The sequence below is a fragment of the Zeugodacus cucurbitae genome, chromosome 5 (assembly GCF_028554725.1).
Source record: "Zeugodacus cucurbitae isolate PBARC_wt_2022May chromosome 5, idZeuCucr1.2, whole genome shotgun sequence".
NCBI classification, from domain to species: domain Eukaryota; kingdom Metazoa; phylum Arthropoda; class Insecta; order Diptera; family Tephritidae; genus Zeugodacus; species Zeugodacus cucurbitae.
The window spans coordinates 9,782,642-9,805,709 of record NC_071670.1 but is presented as its reverse complement, the minus strand read 5'-3'; the positions used below and the strand labels follow the sequence as shown (position 1 = coordinate 9,805,709).

At 35.3% G+C, this 23,068-nt stretch overlaps 1 protein-coding gene across 1 annotated transcript; it reads left to right on the top strand.

Moving 5' to 3' along the window:
• Positions 1-22,441: 22,441 nt before the first annotated feature.
• LOC128921928 (uncharacterized protein DDB_G0271670-like) lies at positions 22,442-22,843 on the top strand (the record flags this gene model as incomplete). Its single annotated transcript, XM_054230967.1, has 2 exons — positions 22,442-22,531; positions 22,763-22,843. Coding segments are annotated over 2 exons (171 nt in total), but the record flags the coding sequence as incomplete, so codon positions are not given.
• Between the last annotated feature and the right edge of the window lie 225 nt (positions 22,844-23,068).

Here is a 23,068-nt window from a genome sequence, read left to right as displayed (position 1 = left end):
GAAAACAACTTTCACAGATTTGTATCTTAATTGTTGTTGTTTGTTCGGATTGTATACAGCTGAGCTGGCAAGTAATTGAAACATTTTGTACGATTTCCATGTGGAGGCTCGTGGGGGTTTTCGGCCTTTTGTTGCACAGATGTACCGTGGGCGGAAATGGCTTTAAGTAGCCAAAGATGGTTGATGTTGAGTTAATTGAATTTAAAATCTGTGTGGATTCTAATGCAAAATAATTCTAATGGAACTAGTAATTTCTTGGACTATCTTCAGACTTTATCTGATCAGTCGGACCACAATTTTGTGCATAAATTATCAAATTATAAATTAATTGAAAAGAAGCACATTATACCTTATTCGGTATAGCACCCTAGGTTATAGTTATCCCTATTTCGACCCACTGCATCGATATCGTACTTACTGGTTTCGTGTTTTCGCAGTATGGCAAACACTGCTGCCAAAAAAAAAAAAAAATATGGTGTGCTAATCTTATTCCACGATTTATTTAAACGCATCGAGCACTAGCGATGCAGAAAGGCTTATAACTCGCGAAGTACTGGTCTTCGACTGCCAAATATACCGAGTCGGACCTGGAGAAAAATATTTTTACTTAACACAGTTTTCACAGAAACCAGCCGAATATTAAGCGCTTACGATATTCTTTATATTAATACATTGGTTTTGGTGTTGCCCCATTGCTTAAAATATTTTTTTGTAATAAATAATTGGTGAGTGCCTATGACAATGACGGAGCATGATGTTTTTATATTTTCAAAAGCTTGGTATCTTAATGAGGTTGTCAGCTGATTTTAGTTATGAAAAAATATATTTATTTTTTAATATTTCAGAACAGGGGTTATATAAAGGGGACTGTTATCGAAGATTAAATTTTTGAAGTTTCCACCTCATTTTAAATTAATATAATTTTTCTAAAATCATATAAAAGGAGACGGAAGTTTGGTGACTTTAAGTGAATGAGGTTGCCACCTGACTAAAATATGAATTTAAAATTTCCAAGAATATATTAAGTGTGAGTTAAAATTGGGCTTATTTTTCATATAAGGAAATATTTTTAACTTTTAAAATTCTCGTTTTTTATTTTTTATCTCAGAAAAAAATTAATCAATAAATCAGTCATCAACTACTGGCTAAATGAATGTGTTGTTAACTGATAAATTTTACACAAAAATGTAAAAGATGTCAACACACAACAATTTAAATGTGTAAGCCTGTGTAATTGTGAACAATCACATCACAATTTACATATTTATGAGCTTACAAGTGATGGTTAATTAAAAGCGGTTGTATTGGTTACATAAAAAAAAGTTAAAACGGAAGTTAAATGTTAAGGCTACAATTTACGGGCGCACACGAAATGAAGGCTGAATAAAGTACAGTAGTAGCAGATATTTACCGTTAATGTGAAAAATATGCGGCACATATTGATTTATGCGCTTTGCGGTGGCTTAATGTACGCAAAGCTGAGTGCGCCCCAGAGCGTGTGAGTTTGCTTTTCCTACTGGGTCATTGATCAATGACGTTGAATAACGACATGGCACAATTTATGGTGAACGCGACTGTGGTTGTTATTAACGGCAAAATTTTTATTGAAATGAAACATGCTTGTAAGCAGGCGCGAGCAGAGTAATATGTGTAGGTTCCCATATTAGAGTGGGAATATGGAAGACGAAAATTAAATATTATCAATTTTATATTAAGAATCATTTTATTCCATTTCATTTCATTTCATTTTATTTTATTTTATTTTATTTTATTTTATTTTATGGAAAGTATTAATTTCTAATTTCACACACGTAAGATGCATCCAGACCACCTCAATTCGGCAATAAAAATTAGTTCCTAAATTCGTTTACCCATTTTTTATCGTGTAGAATTCAAAATTGCCTAAAATCGGAATTTTTTTTGTTTTTGGTACCACCATAATGTGTATATACAACTATATAATGCAACATATAGCATTCAAACAAGCACCCTTTGCATAATAATGTCACGTCGGTGCGCTGTAGACATTGAGGTCAGCGTGAATAATCGAAAATTTCATGCAACACGAAATGCGTTGCATACTTAATGGCGTACAGACGTGTTGTTTAATTTATTTTAAAATAATAACACGCGCACAGCATATATGCGATGCACTTGCAGTGGCATTCACACCACAACAACATGCATAATTATGTGGTATGTTGCAAATGTTGCATTTATTTAACGATTCGAAGTTCTCAACGTACATTCGCAACCGCCGCGTGGCGCTTTTTAAGTACAAATTAACAACACATAATTGTGCGGATTTCTGTGTATGAATGTACGAAAATATTTCCTGCGTTTGTATTTATTATTGTTTTTGATATTGCCAATATTGATTGTTTGATTGATTGCTTAATTTGCCGTCCTGTTTGCTATTATTGTGCACACCGGATGTGGAAATTAACAATGAACAGTTTGTACATAAATTATTCGGCATTTAACGGTATATGCCAGTGCTGTTGTGCACATAATGAGGTAGTGCATGCGTGCATGAAATTCTTCCACGAATAAAAGCGTGTTAAAGTTGTATCATATTCATCTTTGGAGTTAAGCGGAAATTTTCCGGAATGAAGTGATGTTAAACAACAGTACTTTTGATGAAATTTGTGGACATTTGCTACATACAGGAAAATGAATTCAAATAGCGGTAAATATTCATCTAAACATTAGTATACCCACTCCCAACGGCCGCGTGCTGTTGTGGACTTAGAAGCTTGATTTTTTTCAAGAATTCAATAATAATTTTCTACCCAAAAAATCACATGTTACAGGCCTCCTTGAATCGGACTTCATATGTATGTGTATAACTTTTTGGTCTTCCCAACGCAGTGGAGGTCTTCCTCGGCTTCCAACAGCGAGTACTTGAACATCAGCGAGTGTTGAACACTTTCAGAGCTCGAGCACTTTCGTCCATTCGAAGAACATCACCTAGCCTGCGTAGCCACTGTTTTTTTATTCGCTTAACTATTTCAATGTCGTCGTATAAATCGCACACCTCATCGTTCCATCGTCTGCGGTATTCGCAGTTGCCAATGTTCTGCGGACCATAAGTCTTCCGCAAAACCATTCTCTCGCAAACTCCTAGTGCCGTTTCATCAAATGGTGACGTCGTCTAAGCTTCTGCACGGGAATAATGAGGGACTTGTAACAGTTTAATTTTTGTTCGTTGAAAGAGGACTTTACTTTTCAATTGCCTACTCAAGCCATAGTAGTACCTGTTGGCTAGAGTGATTATGCGTTGGATTTCAAGGCGTTTCCCGTTCTACTGAAGTTAATACTGATAGGAAAGTCATACTAAAAATATATACGTTTTATTTTTTTATCTATTGACTTTCGAAATTACTTAAGAATGCATTTTCATCAGCTCATCCATTGAGTTTTATTGTAAGTAAGATAAACATTATTTGAAATCCATTACAAGACGCTAAGAAGTCAACTGGGTGTAAACACCCATATTTGATAATATAAGTATTTTATATTGTATATACATTGAACAAATTTCGATATCACAAACAAATTCGCCAGCCAGCAGCCCACAACAATGCGCCTACCGACGCATTACACTTGACATTCCTGCCACGCAAAATATTTTCGTTGCATGTGTACTTCTCGCAAATATTCGAGTTTCATATGCAGAAATAATAAAATTAAATAATATTAGCATACTTTTTGGATGACACGAATAATGTATATATGTGATTATGCATGTAAAAGCAATTACACGCACTTACAGAGATAAACCAAGTCAACGCCACATTTTTGTTGCCACATAACTGTGTATGTGTGTATGTATATACAACTATTCAACGCTCAGTTGTGGCACTTGTTCCACATGCAAATAGTTGGCATTACATTTACAACAATAATAACAACTAAAAATGTCAAATGTTTGCAACAATTTCAAGTATGAGTTCAGTCAAGTATACTCTTAGTTGGGTCATTTAAATACAGAAAATGGAAAAAGAAATGTATATATGTATAAAGTGTATATAAAATATATGTATTGCGTTATTTAAGTTTATATATATTTATATATTTATATGTGTGTGTGCTCTTTGCTACTTAAGTGCGTTCGTAGAAGTGCGCATTTATTGTTTGAGGCTCCAAAAAATGACTGTTCAGTCGCACAAGTGGCTTGCATTTAAGTGTACAAGTGCACTAGACACATACATGTGTGGGAAAATATTTTGTAGTTTTTTACTTTTTAGTGTTACTACACACACACACACAACTGACCATTTATAACAATACATACCAATTTCGGGCTTTTGTATGTGTGGGCCATAATCGCCCATTTATTTTGCATTTTTGCCAACTCAGCGATACCAGCTGTATGTGTGTTCATTCTGCTGGCACCAGCAGTTTGCCAATTTACTTAAACACATACATATGTATATATGAATATTATATAATTTATATATTGCCTTAGTATTATGTGCTGTCCAACCACCATCACCTCTTATATTTCATTATAATAGAATAATGTTCGTATTTAACAACAGACCCAAATAGTTGGTTGCCTAAAGCGGTGCATATTTGTATGTCATTTCTTAAAGTACTCTTGACATTTTGTGTTTACGTGAGCTTGCATATTTGTGCGTTCGTGTTTTGGCTGATTGTTCAAATTGTTTTTGGTATGCTAATTGAGCGCACAGAATGCTCCGTCTATTCTCTCCAAATGGTGTAATTGACCACTCAGCAAAACAACGAATGCTATTTCTTTAAAAGAGATTAATAACTCCAACTGCTACTGCTGTAAGAAAGAACCAAAGATCAACTGAAGAGAGTGACCTTTCGTTTAATGCACAGATAACTGTTTTCCTTTCTAAACACATTACATAAAATGTTCAAAAGACTCAACAAAGACACTTATATAGACCCAAGCAAAGTCAGTTCCGAAAAAGTTAAATTTACTTTATCGCCCACTTTCGCAGTAAATAATTCTCAGCCTATTCGAACACATTTAAAAATCAATTATTTCTTTGATCAATCGGTCGAGAAAATTTAATGGAGCTAATAAAGTTTTCCTCATTTATTTCTTTTTCCAATGAAGGCAGTGAGATTTATTTGTACTTGTGTCTTTTGTTACTGGCCCTTAAGTCGGCCTGTGACAGCTAATAATACGCACATGAAGAAAGCATTTTAGACATAAACACATAAAATGATTGGACACAGACATACTTACATGTGAATATAAGTAGATAGATGTACAAGTTTTTATACCAGAGTGATAGAGTTCCACTATGTCAACTGTTTAAACATCGACAGTCCATAATCCCCGATAAAACTTCGGAACCTTACCCACTCTACGCACTTTTCGTTCCTCCGCAGTTCCATAAAATCTTCAACCTCCCTTACTCGTCCATCTACACTTTTATGCCTCCTCCATTTGCTTGTTACTCTTAGCTTTGGCTCTCGTGCGCCTTAAAGATAAAGTCAACAACATCGAAAGCGGATATTACAGACGCCATGCCGCAATAGCGCAGTAAAATAGCAATGAAGCAAAAGGATACATGGCCGCGACAAAAAGGCTACAAGTGCAAGGGGAAGAATGTCACATAAAATTGAGTGAAATCAAAATGATGACAAAGGATGGGATAGTATGGATATAGAGAACTGGATGGGCGACAAGTCAACACTCTGCTCAGCTATGAAAGTCAACAGCACAGTTGGACGACGACGATGGATGTGACATATCGACGGTATGACGTTACCATCGCGCGAGCGAGTGGGCAGCCACAACTCAGATGACAATCGTCGGAACATTTCCGGCAACACAATGGATAGTTGTGCTTGTCGTTGAGGATGAGTCGGCTGAAAGGAGTAATGTGCCGAGTAGCGTAAAGGCAGAAGAGGTTTTTTTTAGGAGTGAGCGGGTTGCGACACAATTGACAACGGGGTATTTCGAGCAGTAAGTGGCTGTAATTGTCAGCTGTAATGATGCGACGTAGTCGCATGCTGTGGGACGGCCGCTGGATGATAGATGAAGATGTGGAAGTCGAGAGTGGGAGGCGACGGAGTGTAAATGAAACGTAAAGCCGGCCGATATCGAATTCGTTCAAATTGTTGATTGAATTGGTAGCACAAAATGGAGAAGCAGGTTTTAGTAAATACGAAAGATGGACCAAAAAATAATGGATATATTTGTAAAAGGGATATAGAAATGTTGGTGGGCTGTAGAGAGCCACTCAATGATGCAATGATTAAAGTCAACACAAGGCGAGAGCGGTTTAAGTGTCTGGAGACACTAAAGTGACGGGTCATACAAATACAGAGCGCGATACACAGCTGACTGACTGGACGAAAGGCTTCGTAGCAAATCAATATTTTTCACTTAATGTACGTCGTGTTGTAGTTGTTTCGCCTTTTCTGCGGTCATTCTCGTGCTTTTAGTTGTTATTATTGTTCGACATACATATACATAAATCTGTTTGCCGTATAAGCAGACACATATCCCTAGTAACCCTAGTTAACTTATAGTGCCTTGTTGGGAAAATAATGTAACAAAAAACTTTTGTTCAACAAATTAAATTTTTTTAACTCTGGCAACCCTAATAATGTTTTATAAAATTTGGAATTTCAGTACGGACAACCTTTATACATATTATTGAGTATCTCTTTCTAGATAAAAATAAATTTATAATTACTGAGCCAAAGAGCTTTTTCTACATAAGGCAATATAAGACATAAATATATTGTATTTTGTAGCAAAAGTTCTCTGGTAATCTTTAAAAAAGTTCACTTCAAAAAAGTTAATTTGCTTGGGATACATAAGCTTTCAAAAAAAATAATTTTTTGCAAAGCTTTTTCCTACTGGGCACACAGTGAATTGAAAATCTACCATAGTCGACACTAAAAAAGTATTCAACTTTCCTACATAAATCCCTACCTTCCTCACACTCCCCACCATAAGAAATGGCTAATCTGCCCAAGCAGTCGACTGTGTCAATTATCTTGCGTATTCCTCTGCTACTCATTTCCAATATTCGAACACCTTTTCAAACTCCTTGGACCCTCGTTCGTGCTCATTTCTGTTTCAGCTTAAATTGACATTTTATCTCAAATGAAAACATTGACTGATGCCGCCTAATGACCACTCATGCGACTAAATATTACTGAGAAGGTCGTGCGGCGTAGAAGTGTGGGTATAAGCCTAGGAAGCAGTAAGTGAATGTGTCTTTATGTGAGGGTGGATGAAATTGAAGCTAAGAGGCAACATTTGTGGCAGTGCGAAATTGATAAATAACTGCATGAAAATCGTGTTAAATAGATATTTTTGGGCACACGCCGAATATTAGTGTGATATGTCAGCTTTTTGGGTAGGAAAGTGCTTAGAAATTGACTTATGCGGATATGGAGCGTTGCTCACTTTGCAATAATTCAAGGCATGGTAAATTAGTACTACTTGGATATGTAAGATTGTGTTATGTAGTAATATATTGAAGCTTTAAGTCTACAAGTGTGATTAAAGCTTTTAAGGATACCTTTACATTTTGCTGTACTTTTCAAAAGAATTTAATTATAATAAAAAGAAATAAAAATGAACGGCTTAAAATAAATATATAAAATGGCATTTTTGTATATTAGTAGGATGTTATAAAAAGCGTATGTGAGCTTTTTGTATCATTACAGCTTTTGAACTAAAATGAAAAATAAATAGCTTTTGTTTACTTTTCCAATATGGAACAAACTATAATATTAGATTTTTTTAGTTAAAAAGTGTAAGCTCTCTTCGAGCTTTTTCAACAAGTAAACTTAAAAGCTCAGCTGCACTAAAACAAGATTTCAAACGTTGATAAATTTTATTATTAGTTCAAAATTCACATTTATTAAAACATCTTTAATTTCAGCTTCTTTTAAGCTTTTTATCATGATAAATTGCTATAAGTTAGTTTTCATGTCTCTTGTAATTGCTTGAATTCGAAAGCTTATTTCACTTTCGTGAACTCAACTATTGAAACACTTTAAATGAAGTGCAATTGCTACTTGCTTTTATGACAAGTTTAGTACCACATAACGGTACCGTGCAACATTGCAATGTCAATGCAACATGTAATATGAAGCCAGTACTGTCAACTTGTTAAACAAGCAATGCGCGATTTTTACGATAGTGTCAAATGTGAAATGTGTAGTGTTTGTAACGAGGAAGATATTAAAAGTGTGAGGAAACTCAGTAGGAAGAGAACTGTTAAAAGAATTGATGTCTCTTTATATGACTGAGTGCAGGAAATGAGTTCGAAATAAGCATGGTAGGGAAGTGGAATTGAGTGCTACTGAAAATTTATGAGCCCGTTTTAGTTTATTTACAGCATGTAAAGGGGAAGTGTGAAATAAGAAGCAGAGAAATGAAGAGAGAGGCTAAGAATATGCTGCTAGTTTGGGGTAGAACTAGTAGTAGATGAATAGTACTCAGATAAGATAAATGCTTTTTGTTTTTCAGAATACATGTGGAACAATCGCATTTGGAGAGCTTTTAGTTACGCTATTCTTAAATTGCAAATAATTACTTCGATAGCTCTAACGCACTTCATTGATAAGAAATTATGTAACAAAAGCTCACTACTTTCAAGAACTTTAACCAGAAAGCACATGGAACGAAAGCTTTAAAAAATCTAAATTTTATATATTATGAAAGCTGTTGTTAAGAGAAATCAAAACCTTCTGTAAAGCTGTTTATTAATTTTTTTCGAAGCTTTAATATGAAGTGTTTGGCATATTTGGAAATACAAAAATAAGATTAAATTCATCTTTTGGATCGAGTATGAAAGGGCAAGTTTTGATTTTTCTAATTCCGAGGTTTCCTCCATTGATTTTATTACAACCAGAGGGTATTTGTTTCAAGCGACATTTTTTAAAAACCCGTAAGGTTCGTAGTTAGAAAAAGCATAGCTTTAAAAAAAAATGTATTCATGCTTTAAGCATTCCTTTTTAGATGTATGCAGTAACAGAAGCTTTTCGGAGAAGTTATTCATTCTAAAAATACATGTTCTGAAATTAGGACAAATATCAATTTTTAAATACATTTTTTTAATTATTTATTTATATAACTTCAGCATCCTGAGCAACTTTCAACTTTCAATTTAAAGTGAAATAATCCCTCAAAAGCTTCACCTGCTTTAAGGCACAGCTGCACGCGAATTTCAAGAATTCGAAATATTTTAAGTACTGTCAAAGTTTATTGCATCTAAGTGATGCTGTATATACATCTACTAACGGTCACCACTGCGTATACGTAATTTTATTACAGGTACACGTAGATAAGTACCTAGAGTTCGCCGAGTGCGTGCACTACCGTTCAGCAGCGACACTGCTTTACTCGACACTATGCGACTTTTTTAAGCTGAGCTTCAATTTTATTTGTCACTTTTTCGCTTAAAAACATTTAACAACATTACTTTTAAATTTTACATTTTTTCTATCTTTAGATACAAACTTTATTGACATTTTTTGGGTATTTCTTCTTGCCCCTCACCGCACTCCACCTCCTTTAGTGCGCACGCTAAAGCAAATTTAATTAAAATATTTATTGAGGTTGCTGTTGTTTTTGTAATTGTCGGTAATTCGCGTTGTGGTAGAACTTTGTAGGCCATCAGCTTAAATAACACGTGGCCAATGGCAATAACAACAATAAAAGGTTCAACGCATACAGTTTGCTTCACCGCAAGTAAAAAGTAAAAAATTCGTAACCAAACTAAAAAGAGATTTACGTGTGGCATTAAAAAGTTTTCTTCGCTCTACGCTACTTAGGTTTTGCCTTCAGGTCCACTTTTTGTTGTTGTTGTTGAAATTTTACTCTCTTATTTTGAGCTTCTTGCCTTGTAGCGATAGCCCTGTAGGGAAATAATTTAAGGAGAATTCTAAGAAATAATCAGCAATCATTTACTTCGATATATGACTTTTTGCTTTATATAAGAAAATTGTGTTGCCTACATTTGGGGGCGGTAGAAACCATATAATAACTAAGGAATGAATTAAAAGAACTAAAAAGAAGAGTGAGGTAAGGAGAGAAAAAAAGCTCGAATTATTACATATTTTAAGTACTTTTGTTAATAGATTTTCTAATTTGATATCCAAATTTTTCTTAAAAGGCATTTTTTCCACTCGCACCCTTGTTTACCGCACATCTTAATTAAATAAAATACATTTACTCGCTTGCACGCACATACTGTCTACTTGAAGCTACCACGATTTACACAAAAGAATAAACATACAAATATTATATATGTACATATGCACTAGGTATAAGTCTATCGCCTCTTTTATATATGTATGCTCCACTTTCACATTTTCCACGCGCTAGTTATTGTTTGTGTAGCTAATTAAAAAGTTAGCGACACGAAATTACATCGCCGTTGCCATTGTTAAGTTTCATAAAAGTCTTTGCATATGAGTTCCTTGTAATATAAATAGCTGTAAACCTGTGGTATGTGCGTTTGTGTATGGGTAAAACAAAAACATATTCAGAGTTTTTGTGTGCTTTTAGAGGTGGATATAATTTAAGTTTCTTAAAAGCATAATTTGCGCAATTTAATTGCTTGATGGGTTGCTTAAAGTTTTAATTTTATTTGGGTTAATTCAAAGATTCACTTGCCCATCTTTATATTTTCGGGTAAGGAAGTGAGGAGGTTGAAACGAGTTTGAAGGAGGAGTAAAATAAAATAAATTCAAATAAAACAAGACAAATTTTGAATAAATTAGATTTAGAACTTACCCCTAAAAGAATTTTAACTAGACAACTTTTGAACTCCTTACCTGAAAATAAACAAAAATAAGAATTTAGTAAAATTTATTAAATTTTTAAAATACTAATGATATTATTGGAATTTGAGTTCTAGAATAATTATTTTGATTGAGTTTTTAAGGTCCAAGTTTCATAATTTTATTATTGGAGCTGCAGTTAAAGTTACCAGTCTAAGCTTAGTCCCTATATTTGCATCGTGTTTTGGTCTGTTAAGAACGTTCTCTCACAACGTGTTAGTTTTTGACTGGTATTTGCATCGTAAAATCTGACGTTCTCATTGTTTTGATGGCAACCAGTGCATTTAACCATGAATGTATTAAGGAACCCAGAAATAAATGAGTTCAGTTGTGGTAAGCGAAATGCGGATCTCCAGTGTTTATGGTATGTCGTTCATATAAACCGAAAACGCATTCTAAAATAGGAAGTTAACCAATAAGATAATAAAGATGCCATGAGAGCTGAATGCAGAAAAGCTTAAGGTCGAGGGGTTGTCATAGCTTCATAAGGTTCAACCCACACTGGATTAGATCAAAACGTCTTTTTTTGTCTGATACATCCCATATCTTCATATGTGACAACAAACACCGAACAAGACGAGTCTAAAACGCACGCTCGCTTGATGAGGGTTAGAGCAAAACATGATCTTGTGTCTTATTACTCAAAGTCGTTTTTGACTAATCCGCTGTGGGGTGAGCCTAACTCGTTTTACAGTAAGAATATCGAATATCGAGGCTAAGAAGTTGAAAATAAATTTCAGTATGATAGTATGAAGATTACGGGGTTACAGTTTTTTAAAGACAGAAGACTACTGTAATCTACTAGAACCAGAAAACAGTTAGATGTTTCCAAGAAGATAATGCATCCTTTAATTCAATCCGCGTCGATTGTGTAATGGTTTTATTGAAGCTTATATTCGAAGATCTATCATTTGTTAACGGAGTCCGAAGTATACGAGGTTATGCTATGGATTCTGGGAAATAACCCAACTTCTACTAAAAACTTAGTCGACTAAAAAGTTAAGTGAAAGTATGTTGCTTAAATTAGAAGCAGCTTACGAAACTTCGCTGTAAAATTCAGATTTTTCATTTGCAGAACACGAAAATCGCTTTCAGCACCATACTTTTTTTTTTACCAGTTTTCAACTTCTTTTCTCGGCACTTGCAATTTGAACCCCACCAACACCACAAAAACTTCCTATGGCTAACCCAATTTCCGTTGCTGGTAGCACTCAATGTCGTCAACGTTTCTAGAAATGAACGAAAAAAAATACAAACAGCACGAACACAACAACAAAAGCGTCGAAAAGCGCAACACTACAAGCAGTGTTACAACACTGTTAAAAGTATGTGTATTCAGAAAAAACATCGGCTATGAGAAAAAGTGAACAAGTTTCCGAAAATTGTCAACAACTTCCTTTCTGCTGCCTCCAACAACAACTACAACACCGGTTTACTACTTTTGCCGACAAAAGCGGTACGAGTATTTGCGACACTCCCTATTCTGCCTTCACTTCTTCACTATGTGTGTGGGTTAAGTGTTGGGCCAAAAAAATGCTTCACATGGCTTGTTGGCCACTTTCATAGTGCGACTTGAGTTTGTAAAATCGAAATGAACAATATATGGAATCAAATAGTTCAGCACTAACCCAAAAACCGTTATATGCATTATATAATTTTATATTATACATATTATATTTGTTTTTTAAGGATTTCACACTTACAAACACGAAAGTGTTTCTTCTCACCCGTAAATTGGAAAAACTTTTAATGGTAGTTGTGCACTTAAAGTGTCACACACTTTTACGATTTTAACGCGGCGTACGCGATGTAGGAGAAGCATTTCATACTTTCACGCCATTAAGCCATAATAATGAGGTCAACCAACACTTTTACAAGATGTGAATACTCTAACTAATGTGAAGCCACACCGTAAGTGATGCTACCGGTCAGTAGTTTGAAGTAATCTGTATCTACACCTGCGTTGGGGACTAGACTAGACAATGTCAATGATATTCCCGATTACTTTCTATTCTATAAAACAGCTCTTAGTGTTTTCAGACTGCATTTGATCTTCATTTGAGCCTACTTCATTGGCCTGAGCCCTCGAGTTGCATTCTATTTTCTATTTTTCATTCCGACGACATTTTCATTTTACGCTTGCAAGCTAACGGCAGCGTGTTGTTGTGGCAGTTAATTCAATATTAATCTTATGACGCATCCATATTTTCCGTGGCAAGTAGTCGCGGCATGCAAGGCAACGTGGCACAATCAGCTGCGGAAGCGAAAGAAAGTGAGATGAAGACTTTTTGTGATGCGATTACGCGTGCCTTTAGGTGTGTTTCCTTGCCGCCATCAGCAGCAACTTTGTTGATCGACTGCGCTTCAAACTACCATCGCAACTTTAAACTCCTTCGCCGTTTCGTCGGTGCCACTGGTTTTTACGCTGCGCATGCAAGCGCTCAAGAAATTGCTTATCAGTTGGCCAAATGTTTGGCTCTTTGCTTAGCGCGTCTTCTTCTCCCTCTTTCATCGTACTTTAGTTTTTTCACTTTCCTTTCTTGTGTTCCGTCTTTACCGTTGCCGCTGCGGTTGTGGTAATTTGTCTTTTTCCGGAAATTATTTGTCACAAACAGAAGAATTTGAAAAATTTTACGCTTGTAAGCAATGGTGATAAGTGCCGCAAAGTTCTTGTACCGCTCTGAGTTTGAAGCTTTCGTTTCAACATTTTTCTTCTGTATATTTTATCAATTTTGTGACATACTTTCGGGGGCGCAAAGTTTTTTGCACGCTGAGATAATCGCGATTTTGCAATAGCTTTATATAAGGAATGATTTGGGTTAATACAAAATGCTTTAATATGATTTAGTAGCATACATTTTGGCCTGGTACTAAATTTCTTGGCATAAACGCAAATATACTACAGCACACATTTAGGCGTAAGATGCTTTCTTAGCTTAAATTCAGACAAATTCTGGATTATCTTAATACTATAGTGATATAAGTGCTTACAATAAAAAGTTTCTGAAAAATTCCTACAACATAGCTAATTTTTCGAAAATTTACTCCAAATTTACAGCCAAATTTGGCTGTATAATCCCAGTCTCAATATAGTAAATTGACTAGTTTCCGAAAGTTCATAATTCCGGATATATCAACACCAAATTATATACTGTGTTTACAAAGGTTGTCTATTTATTTTATATAATAAAAGTGTTCCATCACCTAATACTACAGAAGAATGCAATGAAGGAAATTTAAGAGACCGTGTTTATCTGGAAGACTGAGACATAGTTGAAGATAGAACCTGGACGGAAGGTCGGTGGTCGTAGCTGTTGGCAGTTGGGTCTATGTAATTCAGAGCACTCGGGTTTTTATTAGTCCCAGGACTGTTAACTCGTCTGCGTTCCGCAAAATTATTTAGGGAGTGTTCTATTTAAATTTAGAGAACCGCAGCGAAAGTATTTAAATAAATAGTCGTGGTAAATTCAACAAAGAAATAACCCTGGCAAGTTCTATTAAAAAAAAAGCTCGCAGAATGTCTCAAGATATTGCAAGTTTGAAACTAGCAGAAGAAGTTGTTGAGTAGAGATGGATATGGCACAGTGTGAGGTGAAACTGAAAATCCTGCTACTAAAGGAATGCTATTGGAACTGGCAAAAGATCTGTGTGGTTTAAATATAGCTTCTTTATATATCCATTCAAAGATCCACTAAATTTGCGCAACCATACGTCTACTAGTCTAACGAAGACACAATATAAATATAAATCATACAAAATTTATTTCCTTTGGAATATTCCAGCGACACTTTCGAGTTATTTACTTCTCTATAATACTTAAATAAAAAACCGAAAATGTGCAATAATTATTAAACAGCGGTAAACTAGCCTTGTTTGCTCTGACGTTCTTTTTTAATATATTTATTACTTAATTATTCCAAGCTAATCCGACACAATTCGCTGCTCGGTGAAAGCGCTTTCATTTTCCAAAAACTAAACAAAAACTACACAAAACTAAAAAAAAACCGACTTCCGTTTCTTTTCCTGCGCGCGGTTTCATCTCTACGCTGTCGTTCACTAATAACTATTTTATAATTCCCCACTCGAGGGTCGTTTAATCTCCACCATTTTAATTGGCTTTTCTGGCGGTCTTAATACTTTTGCCTTGCCAACAGCTGGTGGTACATCATTTCGAGTGTCATCCTCTTTTGGTGTTGCGGAGTTTTGTTAGGTATGGTTTTCGGCATGGGGTTGGGTAAGTGGCCATCGGCTTGTGCTGAGGTTCGGTTTTGGGTACTTATAATTTGGCATGCGATTTCTCGTGAAATTTTGACCTTATTGTCTCGGTCTTTGTCTCAAACTCACGCTGTTTTTGTTGTTATTGTGGATGTAAATATGTATAAATTCGCTTTTTTGTTGCTATTGTTTGCAGCGTCCATAAATTTGGCACTATTGTTAGTTTTTGTTGACCCTCGGCTGCTGCTCGGTGTTTTTGTTTATATAATTGTTGTTGTTGATATTGTGGACACATTTTACTAGCAGTTCTCCCATTGTCCTCCTTTCTTTTACACTTTTCAGCGCCACTTACTCTCTCTCCCACTCTAACTCCCCCCTTTACCCGTTATTATTATTATTACTTAATATATTTGTTGCAGCCAGTTACACCCCCACCCCTTTGTCGTTGTTGTCTGCCTGCCATTGTCAACGATAATACCGTTATTGTGTTGACGGCTTTTTAGCTGAACTTATTGTTATAGCTGTTTTTGTTGTTCTGACTGCGCTGCGAGTAGCATCAATTTTTGTTTTTGTTGTCATTATTTCCCGGATTTGTTACGTGTTATTATGGTGTATAAAATATTGAGATTTGTTCGGCAATTTATTGGCCGCTCAACCACACGCAGAGTTGCATCACAATGCGGCGCCGGGGAGAGCGCCGGGGAGAGCGCCGGAGATTTGTGTGTCCTTATGGCGTTGGTTTTGTGGGAAAAAACCAAGCCAAAAATGGCAGGGCATACATTTTTGGTAAGTTTTGGCGGGAGATTTTTAATTAGAATGCCAGAAACTTAATTACCTTTATATGGGCTACTATTTCTTTTTACCTTTTCTCAGGAGCAATTAATGGAATTTTTAAGGCACGAAGTAGTTTTTTATTGTAGAAAGAGTTAACCGAGATATTTCTGACAGTTTGAAAAATGAAAATGGAAAAGTGAAAACGATGAAGTAAAGTGGGTCGTAGGAGTTATAAAAAAATAAAACTCTAAAAAAATGTGGGGAAGTGAGGTTATGTCTTCCTAAGTTGGTAATACTGATATTATCTAATATAATGTAAAATGTAAATGTTATACTATTCAGATCAAGACCTTAATAAGAGTTCTCTGATCTCAGCAAAAGTTCGATTACCATTAAGGTTCTATATCTGGAACAATTTGAGTCCAGCTAAATTGTGGCAAGAAACTACACGCAATATGATAATTCCTCAGAGGAAACAACTGTACTCTCATTTCCATTTCGATTTAATTTCCCAAAAAGGCAACAAAACCAAAAAAAAAAAATTGGTGTGCTTAACATTAAGCTCACACTAATTCCCGCCGCTGTGTAACATGCTAATTATGCCTTTGCTATTTTTATGCATTAAGCAATTAAGCAAATAATTAATTAAAATTATCAAACTAATGCGTATTCAATGTTATGAATTCGCAGGCGTTGCAAAGCTCCGAAAAAGCACAATTTTCTGTCATTATGCTTGCCCATAATTTATTAGACGCATTATACGCGTATTTGTTGTGCGTTGCGATTGTTGCTACAATTTGTTGTTATTTTCACAGAGTTTTGTTTGCTTTATCTTAATGTAATGTAAGTGGAAGGAGAGTGAAATGAAAACAAAAAAACAAAAATGATTTTGACTTTTAATGTTTTTACGCGCTTTGCTGTTTTGGCATTTGTTTTCTGTTTTTTCTTTTATTTTGTTGTTTGTATTGTTGTCGTTTACTTTGTACTTTTGCCTGTGGTTGCGTTATGTCAAGGCTCACGCAATGTTAGGAATTTAAAATTAGCTGTAAAATGCGTAATGAAAATGAATGCTTAGGCACATTAGACAGCTATGTAAGTGCGCATTAAAAAGTTTAGAAATCCTCCCACCCACTAGATCCGGTGGGTGCTGTTTACTTGATGGGCAGATAATTTCATATTGTTAACAGCGCATTAAAAATTTAAATTTAATTTTGTAATTTGTAGAAATAAGGCAGAAAAACTGGACAGCATTATGAAAGTGAAGAATTATGTGTTAGATAAGCGCGAGAGTGGCGTAACGCCCGAAAGTATGCTAAGCAAAATTTTGTACACCCGCTTATGGACTTTGCGGATGTATTCCGATGTAGAAGTTTAAAATACTAAGTAAGACCATAATTAAAAATTAAAAATTCTTTCAAATTTAATTCAAGTTTGCATTAAATTTTCATAACATAAAATTTAGCAGATTTTCTTTCATAAAAGGGTATCTACTTGCATTTAATACCTAAGACAGACATATGGTTTCCATACTATTATATGTACAACAATAAAAGCTCTAGAAACCATGAACCAGCATAGTGACACACATGTAGTATATTGTACTATATTTACATTCATCAGCTGATACAAATAAATTCAAGCAAAATGTAATTATGAATAACAGGCAGGAAAATTGATCCTCACTTAGTTATAACTTCAAGCAATCTTATAATATTATTGTCCAATATAATTATTACATATTACATATGAATACATATATATTACATATTTTTCACATATATTTTTTCAAATTTTGTTTTTTGATTTCAATTAATTTTGAATTTAATTTATTTTCTGTATGTCAAAATGTCAGAAAACATATGATTGTGGCAGAAGAGCTTAAAGCTTTCGGTGTGTTCAATGGTTTCTAGAACTCTATTGTAGTACGGAACACCATTTGCTTTCAAACAAAATTCGGAAAACCGGTGATACACATATGGTTTATGAAGCATACTACAATGTATACTACATGTCTGTCTCAGGTATAAGAGCCCTTGTGAAACTATAAAAATGTGTAACAAATATTTGTTTTAGTTGATTGTTACTAGTACGAAGTCTTTTACTTTCTTGTTTAATCAGCAAAACAAATCAAGAGGTCAAGAAGATCCCTTAATACAGTTAAAGAATATCTACTAGACCTACTGGATTATTTTACTAGAACCAATACATATATACCGAAATATATGGATTCTACAGTACTAACAATGAAAATTGTTTTGAACCAGTGGGTGGTTAGATCCAACTTCAAAAAGCTGGAAATTTTTGAAGTACGGGCTTCCTGAAATCCCTCTTCATTTTAGATATTATATGTATAAACCCTTATTTTGATCATCTTCACCCTCTGTATTGATGGATTGGCCAAATGTTCAGACGCCTGATAAGCAAAAGCCCCTATGTGGTTAGATAAACTGGCATAAAGGTTAATCTTTTTAATCACTTTTTGTTTCTGTTGATTTCCGGTTATCTCAATGATCAGTGATTCGAATAGATTAGATACCTAGTGGTTCTGGTTGGTTCTCCATGGTTATCGTAAATATTTCTGTGGTAAGAAACTCCTCAGCGGCATCAAAACTGGTTAACAGTAAGGTTCATACTTAGATTTCAGAAAAAAACTAGGAGCTCTATAAACCTAACATCGAATATAATACCGGGTCAGAAAATGATGGAGGTTAAGGTCATGTTATGAATATTATGTTCAAGGATTTGCATTTTTCATACTTTCCTTGAAGCTTTAAGGCTGCCTTTTCAATTCAATTTAAAAGCTCGCACACTCCAAGTAGCTCAAAGTATTTGTTTGCACAAAATTTAAAAGGTTCATTATGCTTTTATTTACCAACGTAAAATAAACCGGCGAGACTACACCTGACAGCGCAGCCACTAATTTCCGCACAATAAATTGCACAAGGAAGTTGGCAAATAATACCGAAATGCATGTAATATAAAAGGGAGAAGCTGAAATAGAATGGATCTCGAAAGTGAGTGGGCAGAGGCTATTGGTTGTTCGTGAATGTGTGAGTGTGTTTGTATGTATATTTTTAACTTATCTGTGACAGCTACACGCCAAGACGTGCTGGTCAAGGATGTAGCTGAAATTGAGATGCTTCAAAAGTGAGGAAAAAAGCTATACCATTTGGCATTGTAAGGTAAAAAAGGAAAGTCAGTAAGGTGAAGTGGCGGTCGGAAATTGCACACTTCCTTTTACATCATTTAAATATATTTGCCACATTTCACAGCATTTCCTGCAAAGCTTTGTCTACAGTTTCAATGAAAGCATGCTTCCAAAAACAAAAAAAAAAAAACAATTTTACCTATACACACATCTGTTCATATACCCAACCATTCACCTTCAGTCCGAAACTCAACACGCCATTTAACTTCTCACTCAAATCAGCTGAGGCGCCACGCTAGCTTTTACCTTGTGAATCTTTTATTGTGCCATTGTTGTTTATTTATTTATTTTTGTTTTTATTTTCATTCGTCTGGCTTTTCCTTGGTTATTGAGTTCTGTCTTGCAAAGCTTTACGCACAGTAAATAGTGTACGCCACGAGCAATAAAGTCGGGCGGAAAGTGTAACTATTTTCCTTTATAAATACTCATCGACTTTGCGAACACGTTTCGGTCTACTTTACAGAAATCAAGAGAGAAAAGTTGTTTGTTAGAATAGCCAGTGGGCCAAGACGAGCGCTGGAAAACTACTGAACTTTCCCGTGTAGCTGGAGAAATTTTTAAAGTAACAAAGCACAAGCTCTTTAGAGGCTTTAGATCAAACGGCAGCTCATGAAAGTAGGATAGTGGAGAAGTTTGCTCTATTTTACTTGGAATCAATAAGTTTGGCAAGTGTTTGCTTTGAAGTTGCGTGGAATGAGCAAATATTTCCGAGATGTGTAAATTTTAGATAAAAATAACTTAAGAGGATATAATATTTAGTCGGTAAATGTCTATAAAACTTGATGAGTATGGCTTTAAGTCAATATTTCTAATTGACAACACAATAAAAATCAGATGTCGAATAGTAAAAGTCTTCCGGTCGAGGTCTTGTAGGTTACTCCTTTAAAGCGTAAACACTGAACGCTGTTCTAGAGAGTATAAGCAACAACTTCCTCTCCAGATGTTTATTCATCTAAGGTTTAGATACTTTGATACTTTTACATGTTAGGAGGCGAACTGCATGAAAATACGTTTCCACAAGCCAAATTAGACCCCATTCAACCTTGAGTTGCCTGTCCATATCAAGCAAGATTTTGTATGTTAGCAGTCATTAAAAGTGTGTGTAAAGGCTGTTCCGGGTTTTATATGGAAAAAGATCAGACCATATTGACTCAGTTGATTTGTTGAGAGCAGAATAAATTTGATGACAATGGTACTGAAAGCGATGACTTTAATATTAGTTTTCTGAACATTCGGTGAACATAATGAGCCTTAGACCTAAGAGAAATGAAATCTCGTATCAATGGTTGGTATCGTTCTAGTAGTAGTATATATTCAGACTCCTACTAGTTAGGTGGACTCGGCTGTTTACGTAATGGGTGTACAATTGGTGATTTTAAAAAGGTGAGTTTTTGCTGAAAGATCAGATGTAGTACTAGCTCTACTGACCCCTGAACTTAGGTGTCTAGTTCGACCTTTGGAGCTAATCTCTATAATAAATTAAACTCTTTGGTAGTATTGCAAGTAATCCAATTGGTTGACATTAGTGAGTCTGCCTAGCACGGTAATCAGATTATTTATACAATTTTGTGCCATGGATCAATTTATATAAAAATTTAGTTTAACATTAAAATGTAATTTTGTATGCGCTTACGTCACACTTACATCACAGAAGAGTGTCGTAATGGCATGACATCGCCATGAAGACAAGCTTGCCACTGACTTAATCACACTTATTATATGAGATAACATAAAATAAAATACAGATCAATCATAAGCTTTTCACGCGTGCGCTAATAACAATAAGCGACCCAGCAGCAACAGAACCATAAACCAAATAAGAGTAAAGCACCAAGCTGTAAATGCCAAAGAACATCTTGTGTCATGAAGCGACTTAATGGTGTACGCGATGACAGCGCAGCGAAGCCGAGTGTGTTTTTAGGTATGTGTGTAAGTGAGAGACAAAGAGATAAAAAAGACACAACTCATCACATTTATACACTTATATACATTTGTGTACCAGTATATGGATATGTTTGTAGGGCCTCAGCTTCAGCTAAACACTTCATTTTTTACTTCATTGTCTTGTTGTGGCGTGTGTTATGCGTATATGAGACAGAAAAGAATTCGCTGAAAGACAGCGGAAAAAAATATTACACACTACACTCTATAAAGTAACTGTAAAATAATCCACGCATGACAAAAGCCTGTCATTGCTGTACAATAGTAATCCGGCACTCCAGCATTAATGCCACTAAGCCGCCGAAAAAGACGTACAAAAAACAGTTGGCAGCTTCAAAGCGACAATAAGACACCACTACATATGTGAATTACAAAAAATATCATGAAGAGACATAATTGTGTTCATGTCACATGTACATATGTAGAAGCATGCATGCGGGCGTTGGTGTCATGTATACGCCATGTCGTACTATGAAGGTCGCAAAATAAACAAGTGAGAGCTACAACAACAAGTGGAGTGGCATAAAACTTTCATTTGGACAAATACGCCACTTATAAAGAAGTACAATGCAGCAAATGGTAGTTAGTGTTTAAGTCCAACCAACGAATTCAGTTTAATTTATTACAACAGCTGGTAAAGAAGGCAGCCTACGGCGGATAGCTTTAACTAACATGTGACTATGCTCCATAATATATGTGTTTAAGCATACTGAATGTGACACTGATTTTACTGTGGAGTGCTTAGAAAATTTCAAAAGAGTTTTAGCCAAGTCCAAGTTCAGCCGCAGACCCAGTTTTTAGTGCAAGTACTAAACTAAGTCCAAACTATGCCCAAGTCCATGTTCAAGTTCAAATTCAAATTCAAGTTCGAGTTCAAGTCCAAGTTCAAGTCCAAGTCTAAGCCCAAGTTCAAGTCCAAGTCCAAGTCCAAGTCCAAGTCCAAGTTCAAGTTCAAATTCAAGTTCACGTTCAAGTTCAAATTCAAGTTCAAGTCCAAGTCCAAGTTCAAGTCCAAGTCCAAGTCCAAGTCCAAGTCCAAGTCCAAGTCCAAGCCCAAGTTCAAATTCAAATTCAAGTTCAAGTCCAAGTCCAATCCCTAGTTCAAATTCAAGTTCACGTTCAAGTTCAAATTCAAGTCCAAGTCCAAGCCCAAGTTCAAATTCAAATTCAAGTCCTAGTCCAAGTTCAAGTCCAAGTCTAAGCCCAAGTTCAAGTCCAATTTCAAGTTCAAGGCCAAGTTCAACTCCCAGTTCAAGTCCCAGTTGCAGTCCAAGTTCAAATTCAAGTTCAAGTCCAAGTTCAAGTCCAAGTCCAAGCCCAAATTCAAGTTCAAATTCAAGTTCGAGTTCAAGTCCAAGTTCAAATTCAAGTTCACGTACAAATTCAAATTCAAGTTCAAGCCCAAGTTCAAGTCCAAGTCCAAGCCCAAGTTCAAGTTCAAATTCAAGTCCAAGTTCAAGTCCAAGTTCAAGTTCAAATTCAAGTTCAAGTTCAAGTCCAAGTTCAAGTTCAAGTTCAAGTTCAAGTTCAAGTTCAAGTTCAAATTCAAGTTCAAATTCAAGTTCAAATTCAAGTCCAAGTTCAAGTTCAAATTCAAGTTCAAATTCAAATTCAAATTTAAGTTCAGGTTCAAGTCCAAGTTCAAATTCAAGTTCAAGTCCAAGTCCAAGTCCAAGTCCAAGTCCAAGTCCAAGCCCAAGTTCAAATTCAAATTCAAGTTCAAGTCCAAGTCCAATCCCTAGTTCAAATTCAAGTTCACGTACAAATTCAAATTCAAGTTCAAGCCCAAGTTCAAGTCCAAGTCCAAGCCCAAGTTCAAGTTCAAATTCAAGTCCAAGTTCAAGTTCAAATTCAAGTTCAAGTTCAAGTCCAAGTTCAAGTTCAAGTTCAAGTTCAAGTTCAAATTCAAGTTCAAATTCAAGTTCAAATTCAAGTCCAAGTTCAAGTTCAAATTCAAGTTCAAATTCAAATTCAAATTTAAGTTCAGGTTCAAGTCCAAGTTCAAATTCAAGTTCAAGTCCAAGTCCATGTTCAAGTTCAAGTTCATGTTCAAGTTCAAATTTAAGTTCAAGTTCAAGTTCAAGACGTAGGCGTATCTTGAGCACAAGTCTGAGCTTCAAAATATCTGTG